At 32.2% G+C, this 23,154-nt stretch overlaps 1 protein-coding gene across 2 annotated transcripts in view; it reads right to left on the bottom strand.

Moving 5' to 3' along the window:
• LOC118192424 (dual oxidase maturation factor 1-like) overlaps positions 1–23,154 on the bottom strand; it is a 293,294-nt gene that overhangs the window by 33,559 nt on the left and 236,581 nt on the right. For both annotated transcript variants that reach the window (XM_085818777.1, XM_085818776.1), the window contains exon 7: positions 1,172–1,383. In XM_085818777.1, coding sequence (XP_085674903.1) covers positions 1,172–1,383 — 212 coding nt within the window. The remainder of the gene's footprint in view (positions 1–1,171; positions 1,384–23,154) is intronic.

Below are 23,154 nucleotides of genomic sequence, written 5' to 3' on the forward strand. Positions count from 1 at the left end.
ACTGGTTCTAATTATGACGGCACTAAACTGAAGGACGTTCCATATTTACGGGTATTCTATACCATGACATCGGGGTTTCATCGCATATGAAGCTCCAGTATAAATATGGGATTACCTTAATCATCAGCTTTCCCGAATACGAATCACAAGTCTTAAAGAAGTAGAAGTTTGAGCCGTCACTGAAGATTACGTAATGCCGCTGTGATTTCTGGAAGATTTCCTCTGCATCACTGTAGATGCTTTTTACAATGACATTTCTGTGTTGCTAGAATAGCAGAGTCCGAGGATAACAAATTATACCTCGATAAGCAGTCAAATTTACTTTCTGTCGTCGATACCGAATAGTAATGATGAACACCAAGTGGAAAAGGATGGTCGTCACAATTCAGTTTCATACGGCAAAAGAATCTAAATGAATGTTACAGTTCCCTCTTATAATGCTAGTCCAACAGATTTTATCTTTGCAGGGGGACCTGAGGCTTATATTAAAAATTTCATTTAAAAAACATTTACAGGTAAGGAAGTTATGAAGCAAAAACAAAAATAACTAGTACATAAGAAAGTAAGTATTACATTATACCTTTATTAAAGTTGACATTTATAAACCACTCATATTCTAGCAAAGTCAACAAACGGTAAGACGAGATTAAAAATTTTCATGTACAGAGAAACATCTTTTCACAAATTTAATTTATTCCTGAAAGCCTTTCGTCAGCCTATATGTTCATAAACCGAAGTAATTTTCTCTAGGAATAAATGTAAACTGGATTAATTCGTTCATGAACCACAAAGGACTGCTTATATAAACTTTACAGGTGTACTTCGTGCACAAAGCCTTAATCCAAAATTAATGTAAGTTATTAAATATAAAAAATAAACAGAATATTAAACAGATAAAATAGTTAAATTAATTTTAATTTTAATGCCCCTGTACAAAAGAGAGGGTACGAAGAAGAATGCATCAGAGGAAAAGGATAAGAAAGATGTTATTGTTTGGATCCAAAATTTCCTTTTATCAAAACTTCAGATAACTATCTTTAGGGGACATATTCTATCATCTTTTCTTTGCCTTTAAACGTCCATCGAATCTGCTCGAAATTTATTGTAAATTTGACCGAAACTACTTATTTACTTTAATAACAAACAATTTTAAATGAGTAGAAAAGCAAACCTGCTGAAAGGACGATCCAGAAGCACCATCCGAATTTGAAATGAAGAGATCCTCCCTCGAAGGGTATGACTAAGGGTTTCCGAGGCAGAAGGTATGTGTAAATGGCATTCGTCAGCAACATCACTGCACCCGTCAGCTGCATTGTGTATGCTCCGTACCTTGGCACTGTACAGAGGAGGATGTTCATCAACAGCCACAGGGAAAATGCAGCCCTAGAAGAATAAATGAATTTACTAAAATGAAACCGTACGTGGATATGTAACTAGATAAGGTTATGAATTTCTATTATAAAGTATGGTAAATATAACTTAAGAGATAATTTTGAAGAAGTTTACATAAGAATAATAAAACTATGTTAGTTAAATATGCGTTGTTAAAAATTACTGCATAAAGGTCATTTTAAAGTAAGTTCAGTTTATTTTAACAAATTCAGTCACAGAATTAAGAGTTTGGTCGCAAAATCTCCTCCCCTAACATGAATAAAATATTCCTGTAATATCACAGGTCACAAAAGTTTTAATGTGCGATCTTAAAAACGCAAGGTATGAACTTCGAAAATCATTTTGGAAAGTAATAGTTAACGATATGTTGGATATCAGGAAAATTAATTTTAAATTTTCTGTGCTAACTTATATAACGCCGCTTCTTTTACAGAAGACTGTGAGGACTACAAAACGAGAGGACTGATTTCTTAATGAGGCTTACCGATCACCTTAGAATACCTAACTGACCTTGAGATAATTCAAGATTTAAATAGTGGAACCAAATTAACAGCATTTTGGTGCATATTAGTTTGAATTTATATGACACTTGAGAAAATTTAAAAACCCTTGCATAGCTTTTTCGTTTCGCTTGACAAATGTTGAGGAAGTTATTTTTGTTGAATAATTTTGGTCACTGGAGTCGAAACTGGTTATTGGAGTACAAAATCGTATAACATAATTGGAGTCCAACCTGGAATTTCAGTTTTTCATTCTAATTTTATTCACTACGAAAACGCAGTTTTAAACTCAGAAAACGCTTGAAGAACTAACACGATTTTTTTTTTTTTAAATTAGGTGTCTAACTGTCCGAAATGCTCGTTCAAAGCCATATAAATTCAGGTTTGTTGTTAATTTGTTATCTACGATTTTAAATATTTCGTTGATTTAAAGATTACAGGAACATAATACAAAGCCATTTCTTATTTTTACAAAACTGTAAAGTTGTTGAACTAAGCTTGTACATTCTAGCCAACGGTGTCCGATAAATACATAATATATGAATAATTATGAAAATGCTGCTTAGAAAGGCAAGCTCACAGCGAAATAATAACTCATATTAACTTTTTCCTTTATTTAAAATCAAAATATTTAATAATGTAGATTACTTTTTAATTTTATGATTTGAATATAGTAAGCCAATAATTTTTTTTTTTACTTTAATTGTAGTTGAATAGAATTAGGCATGCAATTTGTTTTGTGCGAATAAAAAACAGCAACCTTTGGTTACTTTTAATACAGTTTGGCTTATTTGATTATGGCAAAGCACTCAAGGGATATATGCTTAAGGGAATGGATGCCTCCGTGGAGGGCGTTTTAGGGAAACTGGTTGATATACACGTTACACCTGGAAAAAATTACGAAAACGCCCATACAGCCAGCCCGTTCCCCGAGATTTGAACCCGGACCGAAGTACCAGTGTTCAACGACTTTACTGCTCGACCACTAGAGGGCTCAGCTTTGATACAGTAAAAAGAAATTTAAAGTGTCTTTTTCTCTTTTTAAAACCTAACTAATTAAAAATTAATTTTGCCGCTTTGATTTAGAAAATAGAAACGGGCTGAGCGTTCAGAGAAAAAAGCAATAATTACTTGGTCAAATTTTGTCGGAAAATGCTTGCTTTGTATTTTCTTTTGCTATTTTATTTCTTAACTGTACAATCTTTATTGAAATAAAATGCGATTAAAAAAAAAGGAAATTGTCTCATTTGCACTATAGGACAATCGTATTCAGTCTACAGAAAAAGAGAGCCTTATTATCCAAATCTTTCGAATCTGAATTGGCTACGACTGCAGTTCGAAAATGTGAATCTTAAGTTCAGATTTTAAGCAAGTTTCATAACATATTGTTTAATAATTAAAAGCCAATAAGCGTTCAGCGAGCCAAATTAAAATTTAGATCACATAAAGAGATAAGCTAAAAAGGGAAGCAATAAAAATATGAGCAAATATTAGCATCATTAAAAAATAAAGAAAGAATGCAAAAACAAAGAAATTGAAGGAAGTCATCATACATAAGTCTATATTTTATTTGCTTATTTATTCATTTTAAAGTTTTTATTCGCTAATTATTCCATTTTATATGCATTCAAGTAATAGATACACAACACTGTGAAAAAAACAAATAAGCTGTTTTATTTTCATAATTTTTATGGACGTAATGCATCTAATTAGCATTCTAAGATAAGGTAACCCCTCGAGTGTTTTGCCGTAACTAACTGAACTTGCATAAGATATTTCAGGAACCTAATCATTACCTCAGACCAGGATCTAGTATACACCTTCAAGGCTTTTCTCAAGTTCTCAATAGCGGTTGAATAAATACGCTTTTAAAATTATTTTTTTAATCGCAATCAAGACTGAATGTTGTATATGCGTCTATCAACCCAACCTTCGAGGAGGGAAATGTATACACTTATTATGGTATCATTTCATTGCAGGAAATCATCAGTTTGATAAAAATTCTCCATAAAAGGAAAATAAATAGTATAGACACATGAATGGGAATGAATCACAACATAAAGACATTTTGCCTTGGAAGGAAAGTGGAGAGTCGACGGTCCAATGCCAACTCGTTAACTTCCGGCAGAAAAGACGCAAACTTGACAGAAGACAATAATAATAAATTATACCTTGCAAGTTTAATAGGATCTTCACAGTCTACAAGTGCCCGTCTCAATTTTCTATGCAAGTTTTGATTTTGTGCTCAGATGGGTTTGCGTTGGCTTGGAAACTACGATCGTTAAAATTACAAAGTGATGGCACACAGTGGAGTAACATTTTAATTAGCAGGAATTCTATTATTCCTTGACGTAGTAATTTGTATTTGTATTATCTTTTAAAAAATAAAATTATTTTAATATTATGATTTTCAAGAGTAAATATTCCATTACGTTTACGTAATACGTTTCCATTACATTGATAAGTTAGTATTAGATACATTTAAAACTTTTACATTTATTTGTGGTAACACTACTGACCTTGGAACATTTTGCTAATGCTCACTAGTTAATAGCTCTGTCTAGTAAAAAACGCTGATAAGAGCATTTCAGACTCCTTTCTAAAGAAATAAGCAAGAGAGAAAAGAATGAAGTTTAAAAGAAGTATATACGACACTGTCTTTTACATAGCGCAATGTAGGTAACGGTATGAAAGAAGCATTGAATGATATGTGGCGTGTATGAAATGATATGTGGCGTGCATGATAATAATTCTGTATCAGAACGTGCATGGGAATATTGGTTTCGAAGCTTTAGTAATGGTGAGAAGGACTTCAGAAACTGAAAAACAGTGATATACTGGAGAATGATTACAGTATTATTGTAGTACAACAATTGGTGAAGAAGGCGAATTATGCTTTGGAATTTGAGAAAACTTTAGAACTTGATCTCACATGATTAATTTAAAAAAGACTGGAAGAAGAGGATGAAATGATCCGTTTTTAAACTTGCTTGACAGAAAGTAGTCGCAGTTTTGCGTCAAATGGTAATTGGTGATGATTAGTTCTCTGCAGCATGAAACGACGTCAGATTTGTGGATTGTGCAAGTCTCCAGGCTTCCGCGCTAAACTAGGATAATATCCACCAAAGTAAGTTAAAGTTTTATTAAATATCCAGTAGGATTTCAAAGGAATGTTCTATTGGAAGCTTCTGCAACCATCAAAACTGTTAAAGGCGATGATGTTAATCCATATAGATGGACTGCTTCTGATATGGCTTGAGCGAAAAGCGCTCTTTGTTAGTGAATAGTCAGAGGGTATATTACCTAATAATATCGGAAAACGTTACACATATAGAGTTTTGACTTCGTTTTGACGAATTTATATAAGTTTTGGAGAAATTTCGTACTGCACATGCTTTCTTGAAATTCTTTTGGCGGGATATTATTCAAGCCGAATATCATCTCTTTCGATCATTATATATTTTTATTGAGGAAAGAAAACTGACAACAATGGAGAATTAAATGTGTTCTATAATATAACGGAATTTTTTCATTGATAAATGCTAAAATTTTGCACACTTCGGAATAACTTGAGTTACTATAAAGTTTTCAAATGTAATGAGCAATTATACAATATTATAACGGTTAATTTGCATATTATCATTCTTATAGCGATAAATTGGTGTGTCAAAAAATGTAATGCGTTTTAAACCAAGACTCCATTTAATAAACAAATAATAGTAACTAGCTTCCAGTAAAATACTGCATATGGCAGGGAAGTGTAAGCAAGCACGAAAATGAGTAGTAAATGTAGTTAAAACTCTTACACATCGATACTGCTTATTTGTCTTTTGAAAATTTTTTTCTGGCATACACAACGTACTGCAGCAATAACTATACTACTGTACGATTACTGTACGATTGAGACACTTGTATTATATTCCGAATATTTAGATGGGACAACTGGTATCAGCAAGCTTCAAAATGAACTGGTCGTTTCAGGCGAAAGGTAGTTTGTACATAAGAAGGATGCAGCGTCCCAATCAAACTCCAAATCGTTGTATACCATCCATCACTACATTATTGATTGTTAAAAATAAACTTGAGAAACAAATGCAATTACGATATGTTCAGATGTTAAATCGTTTCATGTTACTGTCAGGAAACTTATTATTTACATAGGATTTATACTATTAAACAAACAGTTCTCGTTCAGGAAGAAATAACTCTTAAATTTATAAAATCCCTTCGGAAAATTAAATTTTTAAGGTGGGATTTTACTTGAATATATATGGGTACTAGATGTGAAGTAGAAAGAAATGTTTAAAAAATTATAAGATCACTCTTTGAACATTTCAAAAAGACGTTCTCACTTACGCTCTAATACATTTCGAGTTTTCATGTAAAAAAAGTCTAGAAAAGGTTTTTCCCTCTAAGTTCGCTAAATGAACTGACCAGCTGAATATCGCTTTACAGTACCGCTTTCTGTTCTTCCTATCATGTAATATTGTTCAGAAAATGAAACAGTTCAAAGTCCAGTTGAAGAGTGTCGGATTTTCACATCTCAAAAGCTTCTCGATGGGATCTTCGCATTCGTGGGAAATAGCTCGACCATTATTCATAATCATAACTCTCATATGGTGATGCTGTAGACTGGCCGTCTCTTCATTGACATTTTAACCTAGGAATCATCACAGTGGACTACTGATATTACACCAGTAAAAAGAGGGACAGACAGCTATAAACATAAATTACTTCTTCGAGATTCGAACCATGGCTAACGATATGGCAGCTGGTTCCGTTAATCAGCTTATCGAACAGCGTGGCTGATACGTAATGAAAGTCCTAAAAATATACATTTGAATTACTTCGTCTGTTAAATATGTTTCGAAACTGTTATGAAATAAAATTGTAGGAAAGCAAGACTTATTACGGATTGCTTATGTAATAAGTGAACATGAATCCTCTCAGATCTGTCGGTACCGCCAAGCAAGCAGGAATTCCATTATTTTACGGGGTAAGTTGTTACAGGCATTTAATCGGTATCTCTCATAAAGTATAAGCGGCTTGAGAGAACAGCCATTTGTTACGTTATGTTATTTGTTTTTCATATAAAAATGTAACTGGAAAAATTTCCTTAGGTCGCGACTGGAAAATCTGCCCACTCTCACATGCACATTTTAATAAAAATCTCGCAATGTAAAGGTGAATAAGAACTAATTTCCCAGACGTAAAAGAATATAATTTTAAAATACCTCTTTTGCATATTTAAAGAATGAAAATGCATTTTATAAAACATAAAAGCAATTTGGCAACAAATTTGGGCCTTAAATTTTGACAATAATTCCTTAAACCCCGGGATTCAATAATTCAAGATTTCTCTTTTCAGTGGTTTGAAATTCAATGATCCAGAACAATTTCTTAATTTACCAGGTGACAAGAATTCACTGGAAATTTACTTCTTTTTATAACGAAAGTGTAGTAATTATTTTGAAGTATCATCAAAACACAGTACTAGTCTAGAATAAATTGATTTTTGTTGGATGTGCAAAAGAAGATTGGTATATTAATAATTGTTACAAGATGTGACAAATTCTTCAATGTATCTCTGGTCTGAGCCTGAACAGAAATATTTTGAGTCTAATGTTTAGCTAATGGTCTCAGATCTATTAGATTTTATTATTTTTCTAAACTTGCAGCTGAGAATTAGTTTAACTCCCCCTTCCCAGAGTCAGTATAGCTTACGCTCAAAGATAACTGAAGTTATTGATTACTGTGCTCGAAATCACAATTCCAAGGTTAGACGCATATGTCTTATTGAAGGTCACTTCAGATAAATATGGGGCTCCGTTAAATCAGAACACACATTTTTTTAATGTGAGAACCGGTAAAACTCTCATTATCAATTTTGAGAAGGTCACAGAAAACGAAAAATTCATGAATTATTTATGCTTTTTTTGTGGAAATTTCGTTCATTTGGAATGTTCTATCCACCGGCGATCCTGAAAAGATTTAATAAAATACTTATTTGTAAGTAACTTTAAACCTAAAAGAAAATAAAATAGAACTTCAAATATACACACTAAATAAGAGAACATAGTTGCCGTTTTTCGCTAAACCAAATAAGTATTTATTGCAGGCTTGTGATGAAGAGGAATTGAGATAAAGTCATCTATTATCCTATAAAGCAGCCTGATTATGGCTAAGCAAAGACTCGTGAAGCAAACAAAGAGCAGTGGGCTCCTATACAGAACAGGAGGATTTTTCCATTAATGCATAAGAGCTACATATTTCCCGAATATCTATACTCGTATAAATAAATTTAATACGCTATAATAAGCGTACTGTATAGTATTAAGTTAGGTATTACATTAATTGATTCTTTAAATCAGTGAAATAATTAAGTACACGCAAATAAATTAATAACAAGCTTAATTTTAACTGGCCGAGAAAGAGCAAGTGATGCGGATAGTTGCTCTGGTTATTCTACTCATGTCCAATCTCATTAGCAAATATATTACATAATTTGTTGTATAAAAGTATTTTGGAAGAGTTTAAATTTGCAGTTTTTTTGCAGAAACGCTAAAATATGTGTTTTTACATAGCAAATAAAATACTCTTTTACAATTTATCATTTAGAATGAATGCCTTTTGTTTCTCAGGTTTTAAAATAGTGCTTGTTTTATTGACGTCGAAAGCTCTTTCATTAACGGTATCAGGACTCCTGTTTCTCCTTATCTGCTTGGCGAACATGGCCTGTTCTGACTAGACAGTGAGTTTGACTACAAACTCACTGTCTAGTTATGTCCTATGGAGTGTAAAAGAGACGAAAAGATTGGAGGGTTTAATTAACCTTTATTTTCCCGATATTACAGGTGCTCCCGCACTTCGGGATACAAAGACCAACCAATTGTGGTCTGAATGTAAAAATATAAGAAGAACTACCAAATAACTAAATTTAAAATAAGAGTTAACTTTGAATACTTTACACAAATGACTGACACTAAGACGGACCTTTTAAATTATTACGTATGTAGTACGCAAACTGCGGAAAACTACAATACTTCTTTAGCTTTCGAGAGAACTAAAACCTCTGGCTTTAAAAACGGACACCAACTGATTGCAAACTCACGTGAAGTATAGTGGCAAGAAGGCTCACTCTCTCCCCATCTAACTGTGCTCTTGGCAAAAAGCTGCAACTTAAATACTTAAGCGTTAGAAAGTACAATTTGCATAAACATATTCACGCGGTTATTCTGGCCGGAAGTGGAAAATAAGAGAGGACAGTACAGTTTTTAAAATAAAATAAACGTTAGTAAAACTTAAGATCCTTACAACAGTTACATAAGTCCAAGCACGAAAAACCACGTATGTTTATATCAAAGAGACTTTCACACTTTTTGTGAAGATCATTAGATAGTTCGTCATATTTTTAAATTCTTATTATGATTTGAAGATCTATTTTTCATCTGAACGGAAATGCGAAAAGTAGTAGTTTAAGCGCATTAATTTAATAAACGATAAGTGGCAACAGTGAGAAACAAAACACTTTCGATTTGCTTTGATGCAGCTTGAATGCTGCTCATGAGATGTCAAACTATTTAGTTTTGTGATATTCAAATAAATTCCTTTTAAAACTAGATTCGGTATTTTTAAAGATAGAATTACTATTGAACAACAACATGTAACATTATATGCAGTCAATATCATCGTAGAAATAAGAAATTAGCACTGAGTTATTGTTCACTCCTCATTCTTATATGTACAGTGGAACGTCGGAATATGTTTACTTTGAGATACGTCCAACTTCGTCCTGTTCGAGTGAAAAATATATTAAAATTTTTTTGGGAGTATATGGAAATTATTTAGACTACGATTTGAGTTCGATGACTCACGACTGCTTGCGAGACAACGCTACGACAGTCCATGAGAATCAGTATGTCTGGTGGTAATATTCCTTAAACAACCCGTGCTATGATTCTGAATTTTCGATTGATCTTTTGGGTAAATATTTTTAGTCAATTAACTTTATAAAAATTAATGAGAAAAGTCAAGCTACAAAGAATATTATTAGGATCACCATGAAGGTGAAGAAAGAAACTGTTGAAAAGTATTAAGATGATATGCGCACTCCGGAATTGGCTTTTCCATGCCGTATGAAGAGTTCGATGGTGTCTATGATTGTGGAAGACAAAGATGCTGTTTAAAAGAAGTTTATATTGTGAAAGGAAAGGTCATAAAATAGAGATCTTATCATCGTCCATTCCAAAAAGTCCGGATTTATAAGTGTTGCATAAATTTTCAGGTAAAACGCTGAAGTAAATCTAGATTCTTTTTTCCTATAACCCCAAGGTTTTGGAAAAGTAAAACATGCAATTTTATTCTTTGCTAGCAAGTTTAATAAATGGTATTCAGTTTCTCTGTTGAGTAAACTATCCATTATTCAATTCGATGCATTTTATAGCCATTTTTTATGTAGTTTGACACATGGAAATATTTAGGGGGAAGTTGTAGCCTACCACCAAAACTGAAATTTCGATTTATTCATTTATTTATTTATATCTTTTTTGTTTATCAAATGCCAGCCTGTTGGCCACTAGGTTATTAGGCTGCGTGCTCTCCAGTGTTTTTACCTAAGGCAGTTAAAATGAGATAATACGTAGCATTCGTCAACGTGAGCAGCGGTCATACTTTGTCTAGTCGAACATAAAATACAGACAGACGAGTCGATAATATTGGAACGAAATAAATGGGCAGAGACAGTCGTGTCCAGTCAGCAGTAAGCGGCCACCGCAGCTGTACGAGGAGGTCCAAACAAGATGGAAATTGGTACTGAAGACATTCCAGGATTTAGCACAAAAGCAATGAGCAGAAACTTTATGAAAGGACCGTCTGAAGATTCTTTTAATCTCCAGTTTTAAAGAATAAAAGAGAAAATTTCTGTTTTCTTTCTGAAATTAAACGGCAATCTATTTTTACGAAAGTTTCGCTTTCTCATTTTCCTTAACACCACAGTATGACGGTACCCACGTTTAACTCTCACAAATAGAAATCTACACTACTGAATGCGGGGGATGGGGTGTCTTTTATTAGATAATAAAACCTGAAGAGCAGATGTTGAATCGGAGGTGATCATAGCGCGCTCGAAGGTATTCTGGCGAATGGGAACTTGCTGAAGAGTTACATAAATTGATTCCGGCTCACTATCAAAATGAGCTGGAATCAATCTATGTAACTTCAATTTATAAATAGAATACGTTTCAAAAATATTTGTTTTAGATAAAGATCATTTGTTTTAGATAAAGGTCACAGCCCTTCCCTCTCCGAATTAAATGCTAGCTACAGTAGTGATTTAACGCATTATTATTAGTAAGTTCATGTTTACATCTTCATCACAAAGCTCCAAAGACTGTTCCAGGTTCTGCATCTTTTGGGGAAATTTTACTTTATCACACAGATTTTTAAACTGATAATAAAAAGCGAATGAATGATTACACTAACTAATGGTTTAGTACTGTGTTTGGTATAATGCATTTCTCTAATCAAAATGACATTATGTGAATGATGACAGTGACAACAGTCTTATTAAAATAATAAAAAGCATATTTCGAGAATTTCTAACACTAATGTTGCGTACATGAATAATTAACAGAATCTTACAATCATTTAAAATTTCAGGTTACCATATACTGTAGATTACAGTCTCAAGACTTCAAAGAAGGACATTGAAAAATTTTAAAATCTACATAAATTTGAAAATTGTGAAAAGAAAAAGCATAAAAATTTTTCGCTTTTTGTTAAAGTTATTTTCTTCTTTTGTTGAATAAGCATTATATTAATTGCTCACAATTCACCATACTAAATATTTATATGACTGAAATTAAAAAATTCAGTTCAAAACGAATTTCAGTTTTAAAACCTCCATTTCTTTCTGTATTTTTTAAGGAAACTGGTATAAACAGAATAAAGTATCAAAGTATCCAAAAAGTACATAATCGTTTGAAGAAAATTTAAAAACAAAAGTACATAGACATGTTTGCCATTTTTATGTTGCCAGAAATTATAATCATTAAATATTATGACTTTCTAAATTCCTAATGTTAAACTGATTAATGTATTATTACGAATACTGGACATAACTGAAAAAGGTCTTATCATCAACCGGGCAATATCTAGAACAATTTTATGAGAAAGTAATATAATTTTATCAGAAATAAAGAATAAACACTGTGAATAATTTTGTTTCTTCGATATGTTTAAAAAAGATCTACCAACGTAAGCACTGAAATTTAATTTTTTAAGTTTTAATTTTAATTTCTAATAGCTGAATATTAATTGCATTCCATTACAAGAAAATTTTAATGGTTAATTAACATGTCATAATAGTTGCAGTCATTCTGTACGTAATTTTCGTGACACATGGGAATCAAGGTTACCACAATGGAACAACCTCCTCTAACTACTGGTTTTTACACTTCGTGAAACACGTGATCCGGTGCCCAGCCTCCAAATAGAAGCATTTCTCCCCCATATCAAGAAATACTACTACTAATAATAAAAGTGTCCTTCAGGTATCGACCGGATAATGCAAAATAAAAATAGAGTTTCCTCCGATGTATCACCCAACCAGTCATAGCAGTCTTCAGAGGGAGGGAATGATAGTTGAATGGTGGTCTAAAATGATTGGAACGTCCTTGGATCTGGTTCGTACTTGACGCTAAATGCAACAACCGTTTGCTAACAAAGAAGTTTCCTGCCGTCCTGGCCTTGCAAGAAGTCGCTAGGATAACGGAAAATCGTAGTCTGGATGGAATATGATATTGGAGATGGAAGTATAAACAAACAAACTAGCTTGTTTGCTTTTAATTTTTTTTCTTACTTTTCACTCTGAATTAATGATTTAATCATTCACCATATGTCTCTTAAACGCAGCGAATTTATATAGAAATTAAGCGCTATTTTTTTCCTGAAAATGCAGCGGTTTTTAATAGTACCGGCTGTTCGCTATTTTTCTTTTCTTTTCTTTTTTTTTTTTTTCCTAAAATTTCAGGTATGAACTACGATTTATGACTGGATTGGATTACTCAAATAAAACAAAACGCAGGAGGCTATCTTGTTAAATTTCATTCTAATATTGAACGAGAATAGGCCCGGGTGGATAGAATCAGAAAGTTTCCTTTTTCTTCTTTTCCCATCGCTAGGCAGATTTAAGTGCCCCTATTTCGCTAAAAAACTGTGCCGAAACGAAAATCCGTATCTTATCTGAGATTCGGGACTAAGCCCAATAATTTTGCAGCCCCCCTTCTCTGATTAACATGCTATCAAAAGGGTTACAGTGGGATTACGGTATGTAAAAGAATTTATAAAAAATACTATTATAGTAACCTAAATAAATAATTAGAACTACAGCCTATTCTAATGTCTAATGTGTTATCGTTATTACTCATTTATAAATTTTGCTTTGATTACCACATTAAATTTCCATCAAATTATTTCCGAATTTAAAAGAGAGTATAAGAACAGTAAAGGAAAGGTGTTGCTCCGTTTTGATTTTCATAAAATAAATCTTACTGATACAAACTAGGGTCTCACATTAGTTAATGATTCTAACGCATATTGGATTTCCATTCTCATTAACCGTACTGCTGCATACTGATGTCTCAGACGTTAAAAAGTTAAAAATGTTTTTTAATTAAATGGAAAATTAAAAAATTTAGAGATAAATTTATAGTTTATAATTTTTGTTGTAAAGAGCTTTGACTCAAATTCACATTCGTACAGTCATTAGCTGATTTTTCAAGAAAAATCTTAGAAAAGGATTTCACCGAAGAGTCATGCATCGTCGTCAGTAGTTTCTGTGAGTGAAAAGTTTAGGAAATATGAATTCAATTGCGGTTGTCTTAATGTAGAGATGTAAAAGTACTTTAATGCCTATGTGTTTCCTAGAATGATGCTCCCTGCGTGAGATATTATAAATACTGTAGAATCGCCACTAGAAGTGAAAGCTTCCCCATCCGACGTTTCCTGTACCCCTCTTAACAGAAAACGTAGACATAACCCTACAGAACTTATTACACTCCGTTGATGGAAAGTTTATAGTATTTTTAATCTCCGTGCGATATTTTTTCCTTCTTACAGCTAATATCTAATTCATAAATATGTTTTCACAATCTAATTGTGTTTCTCGTTCTCGCAGATTGAATTATCCCTTGATAAAGCAAGAAACTTCGATTCTACGTTATATTTCTTTATAATTATAATATTCTACGTTCCATGAAACTGCGCTTAAGATGACAAACAAATGAACTGAGTCCTTCTTGAACAAATACAACGCCAGGAAAATAAAAACATATGAAAGTTCGTTTTGAAATAATTGTTAAATTTAGAAAAAAATGCCTCCGTAACAATGTAGTTCATTACTTAACAATTTTCCAATTTCGTTTTAATTTTTTAATAATTCGAAGATTAAACTAACGACTAAAGCAATCTTATACTTCAAATTTAAAAAGGATTTAATAAATTGTCATATCACGGAATAAAACAAAAAACTGTAAACATTAACCGTAAAAAGTCTCAGTATTATAAGGGGCAGCTTCTTTCAAATGAAAAATACTGATCTGATGAAATTTGTTTATTTGACTCATCACATTATTACCATTTTAAAGTAAGATTATATTACTGTTTATTACGTCAGCAGCATTTTTAATAAATTTTAATCATGTTTCTTCTAAATTGAAAGCTTTTTTTTTCTTTGCAGACATCATAATCCAAAATTATTAAACCATCTACTGTTAATCACTTCAGACCTTAAAAAGAATTTAAAATATCTGATGTAAACACCACATGACCTCCTTGTACAAACTATTACAATACACACTTTTTTTTCCTGCATTCCATTTAAACTTATTTCGTCGAATTTCATTAGAGATATATTTCTCATTCAATTATTCACTTCTCACATCGCGGAAGGCAAAAATACATAAAATCTCAAGTCATCTTCATCATAAACTCTGCAGAAAAACATAAAACACCAAATCCAGTTAACAACAGTTAAAATAAAAACTTTTACAATTAAAATTAGGAAGTATTATTATTTAGCTTATGGTTTCTATGGAGAAATAAGCAATTTAGCCAGCGGACAGGAAGTCATATAATTTGGTGCAAAAAAATTGAACGTTTACTTTTGGTCCCACTTGGCAAAAAGACATTGAAGTTGGTGGACAAACTAACTTAATTCACTATTTTACTAAGAGTTTCAAATGTAAACAAATAACGGCCTCTTCAGGCTTAGCAACCACTTCTGAATTGTTGATAATTCTACAACTATTACATGCAGTTTAACTAAAGCATAAAATCCTTAAGCGGAAGATTACAACGAACATTAGAACTTTAACGGAATATAAGAAAAACACAATTCAATCATTTTTAAAGCAAACAACGCATAATGTACCAATATATAAGAATAAAAACACTGAGCTCACCGATCCGGGTAACATAGTGGGTATGTAGTTTAGCCGATTGCAACCGAAACGTGAGGTGCACAACTACGTGTTATATCAGTCCCATATACAAATTTCAACGATCTAAGGCTACTTCGTTTTTCAGTTAGATGAGATACATACACGCATGAATAGACGTCACGAACAAAATAACTTCTGAATCCATTTTAAATCCCTTTTGCAGTCCGTTTTGGAAAATAGAGTACTTTATTCTATCGTACGTATACAAAAAATCGTTCAAATGGATTCGAGAGTGGTTAAAATGGATATTTTCGTTGAAATATGATACCCGAAATTTTTCGCGAATACAATACTTATTTTACTTCGTACAAGGAAGTAAAAACAAGATACTTAATCAGACATAGAATACATGGTGTTAGAAATACCTGATCATTACACTTTCTCATGCCCCTTAACTGAGGATATTCACATAAAATTCCCAAGAACTGACCTCCTGGCATTCCAAAGGTTTTTAATTAAAGATAAACATCAGTATCCAAAGTTTCAGAAAATTATGCAAAGATTCTTCCTACGGCCTAGATCTCTGTCAAGTGTAAGTCCACATACTGTTTAAACTTAGTGAACTTTTACATGCTGTGTTTATGGACAAAATGGCTCCGTTCGGGAACTTTATAATAACTGCAATAAACCAATATATCTGAAAAAACCCATGGACACCCACCTCTTTAGCATTATTATTACAATTCATTTTAACATTGTGTTGCCAGTACTAATTATAATTATCTCATTATGTTTATCTATTTATTAATTATGTTTATCTCCTATTTTTGCACCAAATCAGATGTTCAATTTATCTTGTGAATCTCAAATTGTATTCCGACTATTTTGTAATCTAACTTATGCCCTACATCATTATTTTTAATAAATACTGGATGCGGGGCGTACTGTGAGATTGCACGATGTACCATAATAGGCGATCTCTAGACCTTTTGGAAAGCTTCAGTCTATGCAAATTCTTATAAAACTTGCAATTCACTACCCCTTTTTTTTTCAAAGAGTTAGTATGGAAAGGCATTACCAGTTGACCTATGGTACGTCGCTGGTGTCCCTCATACCTTTACCTTTACCTTTACCTTCATCAGTATAAACAATTCTACATCTATTAATGAAAACTATAATTTGGATGCATTATTAATTACATGTATTTGTATGTATTATTGGTTTACTTTTAAACTTGCATCATTAAATAGATTATTGAAACAATATTAAACTGAAGATGATCTCCATTTGATCACCAGTTATCTACAGTTTGACAGTCACCCGCGATCGACAATTAGGTCACAAGCATTCGGCAGTACATTAAATTTAGATAATTATTTAAATTAAATCGAAGAATACTGGTACCCATAAAGACTGCTATGACCTAATGACTCGCAGTTGAGGGATACTTAGATTAAAACATACAAGTTGTCAATGTGGAGTAAAGAAGTAAATTTATATAAAATTTTAAATAAAATTAAAATGAAGCATATTGGTTTTCATCAAAAGTTTGGATTACAAATGACTTATAAGTTAGCGGTCACTTACAACCCAGTTCACCGATATGTTCCAGTGAATCAAATTTAGGTAAATTTTAAAACTAAATCCGAGAGACCAAATTTGTTTTGAAATAATTAGTAAGTTGAGCTTGCCAAGACAGTTGGTCATTGACGTCTTGCAAGCTGAATGACCTTGTGATCATCAGAGTAGGGCGGTAGTGCAAATTTCGATACATATTAAAACTTCTAAAATAAAATTAAACAAAAGGATATTAGAATCTGCTCTAGCAGTCAACAGATATATCATTGGAATGGGACAGAGAAATAGACAGATTTTTAAAAGTAACGAAGTCGAAGAACAAAAATTACCACAATCAAAGACATCGTTGTCCATTAAATGTACGGAGACCATGAATTATCTGCTTTCACTTACTAATTAGCGTAGAACAATACTATCACTGAAGCGTGGCATAACCATAATGAAATGCAACGTACTGCAATGTAGTTATTTAAAAGTCTTGAAAAATATCCTCCGAGATTATGAAAAATATTTTTAATAATCGAAATTTAGTCATCCGAAATATTTCTAATATTCTATATTTAGAATAACTTAATTTCAATAAAGTATTTTGAACTATTTTGAACCACATAACCTTTCAGATGATGTACACTGCGAAAAAAAAAAATATATTTCCCGTTCTCCTATTTCCCATTATAATCTGTATCTCTCGTTCTACTGAGCCGATTAACGAAATTCAACTTGTGTTTTTCATGTCTCGAAATATCTCGAGGATATGTGTTAGATTTATATATAGCAGTGTTCTAATATAGGTATTTTGACATAAAATCGGACTTTTTCTGAAATGAGATGCCTATTTCTTCTTTATTTCGATTGTACGACTCAAATTATGCCAAATTGCCAAGTTTTGTAAAAGTTTTGTAAATAACGCCAAATGTGGTTTACGCACTTTCTTAAAATCATTTGAAAGTAGGAATGATGACTTTTTTCCTCGGTCGTCTCCAATGAAAAAAAAAGGAAAGGAAACTAGGTTGCTATAAATTATGAAGTTCACTGAAATGAACTATATGAATGTTCACTGAAATGAACTATAAATTATGAAGTTCACTTACTTTCAGAAGTAAATCAGTCTTCGCTCAAACTGAAAGAAAAATGCATCAAGATAAATTTTTCAATTTCGCGCCAAATTTTACAAAATTTAAGATTTAGGAATAATTTGAGTCGTATAATGAAATATGGAAATAAATTGGCATGTTATTTCAGAAAAAGTCCGATTTTGTGTCAATATACCTATGCTAGAATAAGGCTATATATAAATCTAATACATATCCTAAGTCGCGCTTTTGAGACATGAAAAACGCAATTTGAATTTCGTCAATCGGCCCAGTAAAACGAGAGATATAAAACTGCCCCCCCTTTTTTTTGCGCAGTGTACAATTAATGGAATGTTTATAATTTATAAATAATGCCTTTTAATGATTCACTTGTGGTAGAGACACTAGATTTTAAAAAACTCATACAGAACTAAAATTATAGAACGGCAATAAAAAAATCTGTGAAATGTTTTGGGCATAGTTCAATATATTAAAAGAATTACTTAATAAGTAATAAATAAATTTCATTGGTTAAATTAAACTTGCTTTTAAGTATTTAAATTTAAGATTTCTAGTTATTAAAAATGAAAACTTATTCATGTATCTTCAGCAATAGCTCCCTAAACGTAAATTTACCTGATAAGGGCAAAAACATATTTGCATAAATTTCTTACAAAGAGTAACATCATTTAAACAGCATAAAATTTTAAAACTTTAATTGTTATCTACAGAAACAGTACCGGTTTCATTTTCATGTAATCTACCTACATCTATTAAGAGTCACGTTTCCGTACATAAAATTAAATCGAACGGTTGGGTAAACTAACGACGACAAAAGTCCATTGCTATCCGATACCGAGACTAATTACAGCTTGAGAAGCGACGGTTTTGAGCCGTGCCGACATAGTTCAGAATTCGACCTTGAACAATGCTGCATCAGTTCGATTTGTTGCACAGCAATGAATTCTGTCGTCCACTAACACAGATAATATCCAACTCAAGTATTCAAAGACCAAGCGATCAGAAAAAAAGCTTTTCTTCTCTTACTATTATTATTATTATTATCCTCCTGCTTTTCAACTTGCATTTTGGGGTCGATTCTGTGCTGCACTTCCGCATTGCCAGTTGGACCTATTAAGGTCGAGAAAGGTTTGGCTGGACAAGACGTGAATTTAAATGAAGTTAGAATAATCTCCTCAGCATCGTGGCCTGGGTGTTGGAGAGCTTTCGGAAGGAGCTACTGGCGATATATAATATGAATATTAATTATTCGGAGCAGGCACTAAAGTAATCTATTTATTAGGTTGCTCACAGTGTTTTCTTTAGCTAAAGTTGGTATCCATTTTGTAATACTTAGTTTGCATTAATTCTCCCAGAGATGCAGCTAAGACATCTAAACATCTAATTTAGAATTTTTTCTCCAGTAACAGTAAGTAAACTTCACCAGCTCTGGCAAATGATAACTAATATAGATGGAAATACTTAAGAAATTCTTATAACAGGTTTGCCTAATGAACACGTTAAATGTACGAAATTGAAGAAAGCTATAAGTAATTCTTCTTTGACAGTGTGACCAACAGTGGTGTCAAACTAGTGCCTCCCGAAGTGTTTTTATGCGGCTCGCGAATATATTTTAATTTTGTATTTCTTGCAAATACAAAATTTTAAGGATTTCAAGATTTTAGTTATTTGAAGTCTGCGTTTACAATATTTTCATTACCATTAAAAATGAACATGGTTAACACAACAGAAAATATATAAATGAAGCTAATTAGTATTCATTGTGTTATAAATCTTATTCGAATATTTGAAGATACACATTTTGCTAATTTTTACTTATACTTTTGTAAAAACTAAATAAACTCAGTTACGAATTTTTGCACTAAGTGTAATCGCTTTATTTAGTAATACACTGATATGTGAATAGCTTTTTTTGTAATGAAAAACTGATAAGAAAAGAAAACGATTGACGGATGAACCTCTAGAATACGTGAGGAAGATATTTTCTAATAATTTCTCTCCAGGGCTACAAATTTTATTGCAATCGAAACGTTTTCAAGAGTCAAACTGCAGTAAGACATAAAGAAGTTTATAATTATTTGCATACGAACGTACATATTTTTATTTATGCGTCGAAGAAAAATAAAAGAAAGACATTAGGTTGTCATTATATACTCTCAAGTTCCGTCTCACTTGGAAATATTTTTCTGAAACTTTTAAAGTTTTCATAAATTTGTTTCTTTTTAATTCATTAAATTAATGAACGTTATTTAATTATTAATTAAACATGTTGAAACTATTTTAAATAAATGTCGTACATGTATCGTTCCAACGTCATTTATTTTTTGAATGCTCTCACAACTTAAAATATTTCTAACATGTTCGTCATATTGCATTTGAAGTTGTTATTGTATTAAAATACTTTTAATATTTCAATAGCAAAGTTTGTAAAGACATTAGGTATTTTTGAAAGCAGGCAAGATGAAAAATTAGCAACGCCTTCGCCGGGAATCGAACCGCGCACCTCTGGAATACGCGCCCAGCGTGCAGACCACCACACCACGAAGGCATGCCAAGAAGGCGGAAAAATACCTTATATACTCCCCCTTTTAAAGGGCGACTGGGGTTTTTAGGAGACACAATAACCAAATTTCTGGGTGTGGAGAATTATCATCCACCACCTTTTAGTTCGGGCATTAGACAGTGTAGAGACATTAGGTACTTTTGGAAGCAGGCAAGGTGAAAAATTAGCAACGCCTGCGCCGGGAATCGAACCGCAGACCCCTGGAATATGTGCTCAGTGTGCAGACCACCACACCATGAAGGCATGCCAAGAAGGCGGGAAAAATACCTTAGAAGTTATAACAGACAAAAATGCCTTGTGATTATCAAACCTTGAATTTCAGATAGAAAAGAGAGATATAAATTTCAGATAGATACAAACTTGAAAGTTTTCCTTTGCGATATTATTATTATTGTTTATGTGTGTTTCAATAAATGTTTAGTAAGCGAAATTTGAAGTTATTTAAAATATTTTTTATTTTGTTAAGAAAAAAATTAATTTTTTCCAAAAAAAGAAAAAGATAAAATCCTGACCCATCAATACTGTTTTTAGATCGTGCATTCGGCTCGAATTCAGTTTCAGTTTGAGACAACTGCTGTTGTAAGGTATGATAATATGGAAGAACCAAATCGATTACAAAAGGATTTTTTCGAGAATATTCTAATGGACGATTTATTCATTTAATATTCAGACATGCAAGAAGAGGAAGTAACAATCAAATCATCTTCCTTAGTTATTTGTATAATAAATTATATAATAAATTATTCCAATACTTAATAGTCTGCTAACTTATTGCCAAATACAAAATATTCTATTCGTGTGCTTGATCCAATACAAATGAACAGTATTTATATTGGTTAAATATTTTTTATGTTTAATAATACGAAAATGATTTAAAATATTTGCGTACATTGAAGTACTTAAACTTTCCACTATCAGTCTTAGAAAAAGGAAGTTATTTGGGATTTCTATTTAACAATAAACCGAATTATCCTCTTTTATTGAAATATATGAATTTTTATCCGCAGATTTTGAACCCATTTCTGTTTTTCTTGATACCAACTAAATCGGTATCCATATCTGGTCACAGATATTACTTCATTTTTTGAGGTAATTCGTGTTACAAATGCACTTTATTTTGAACAGTAAATGATTTAATAAACAGCAGTGGTTCTTACAAATCTCTTTCATATTCATAAAAGACAATAAATCCGAATATTGTGTTATGGGTTCTGCAACATTAAGTTTTAATATTTTATTAGACATGTTTTTACATAAAATCTCATTCATTGGTATGAAAGGCTTTTGACAATATATTGCAGGATTTAAGTTGTCCTTTGTTCAAAACTTTACGGATGAACTGTGCAATTAATAACATGAAACAAAAAATAGAAAATGGTTTTAAAACAAAAAATGTTAAAATTATTATATGTAATAATAATAATACTTGACTACTAGAGGGTTAGGTTTGTTTTATGTGATTACAGCAAAGCCTCGAGGGCTAACTGCCTAAGGGGGGGATGCCTTCCTGGAGGACCTTTCTAAGGGAAACTGGCTCGTATACATGTTACTCATGATGACTAATAAAGAGGAACTACTAGGGGTTTAAACTACATGTTCTCTTAAGTCATATTTTGTTTTGATAAATGTAATGGAAATTATTTTGGGATTTGCAATAGTTTCAAAAAATTACAGATGAACTGTGCAATTTAATAACATATATATAAAGTTTTTTAGAAAATGATTTTAAAACCATAAAAAATGTTAAAATTATTATATGTAATAATAATAATAACTGTAATTATCTTGATGACTGGGCGATAGCCGTAAAAGATTTGGGCAGTTGATTCACTGCGTAGTTTGAATGATGCATAACGAAGGACAGACTTGTAGACAGACGTGGCCAAATTGAACACAATTTTTATTGCTGGAGAATGAACTAATTATCGAAACATATTCTTCTGCGCATATCATATGGGCGCAATATGCATCCCACAGTTTTATATAGCGTATCACATTTTAGGTAACGGCGTAGTTAGCAACGAGAAAAAGCAAAGAGAGTGGCGAACTAAAGAGCGGCCAGGAAGAAGAGTCGAAACAAAAGAGCAGCAAAGAACCTTTTATACCAGATTTACATTCCGGATCACATAACAGATTAATACCCAGATACTGAGTTGCGTAATAGATAAGATAATTAATCTTTTTTCAGAATTACAGAAAGTAAAGATTATAGTGTGTGTGTGTGTGTGCGATGAAAAGAGAAAATGACGTAGCAATGTTGATAGCGTAGAACGTAGATAGCACAGGAGATAGATCCGTATCGAAAAGGAAGAATTCTGATTGCGCAGAATGGTAAAATATTGAATCCGCAATAACTAGAAAATTTGACAGCTGAGTAATATTACACGTTCAATTTTATTTCAACTGACATTTGGCCACACTTCACATTTAGCTCTCTAATCATGCCTATTTCCAGAATATTTACATTTTTTATACTGTCGCGTTATAAAGAGAGCAGAATGAAAAAACTTGGTGAGCATGAAAGCTCTTGTGAAAGTGAGAAGATTTTGGGTTAGGTAGGAAAGGGTTCACTTCTCAAAATTTTGAGT

The sequence above is a fragment of the Stegodyphus dumicola genome, chromosome 6, assembly GCF_044657685.1.
Source record: "Stegodyphus dumicola isolate Sdum_Otavi_A_Nest chromosome 6, ASM4465768v1".
In the NCBI taxonomy this organism is placed as follows: Eukaryota; Metazoa; Arthropoda; class Arachnida; order Araneae; family Eresidae; genus Stegodyphus; species Stegodyphus dumicola.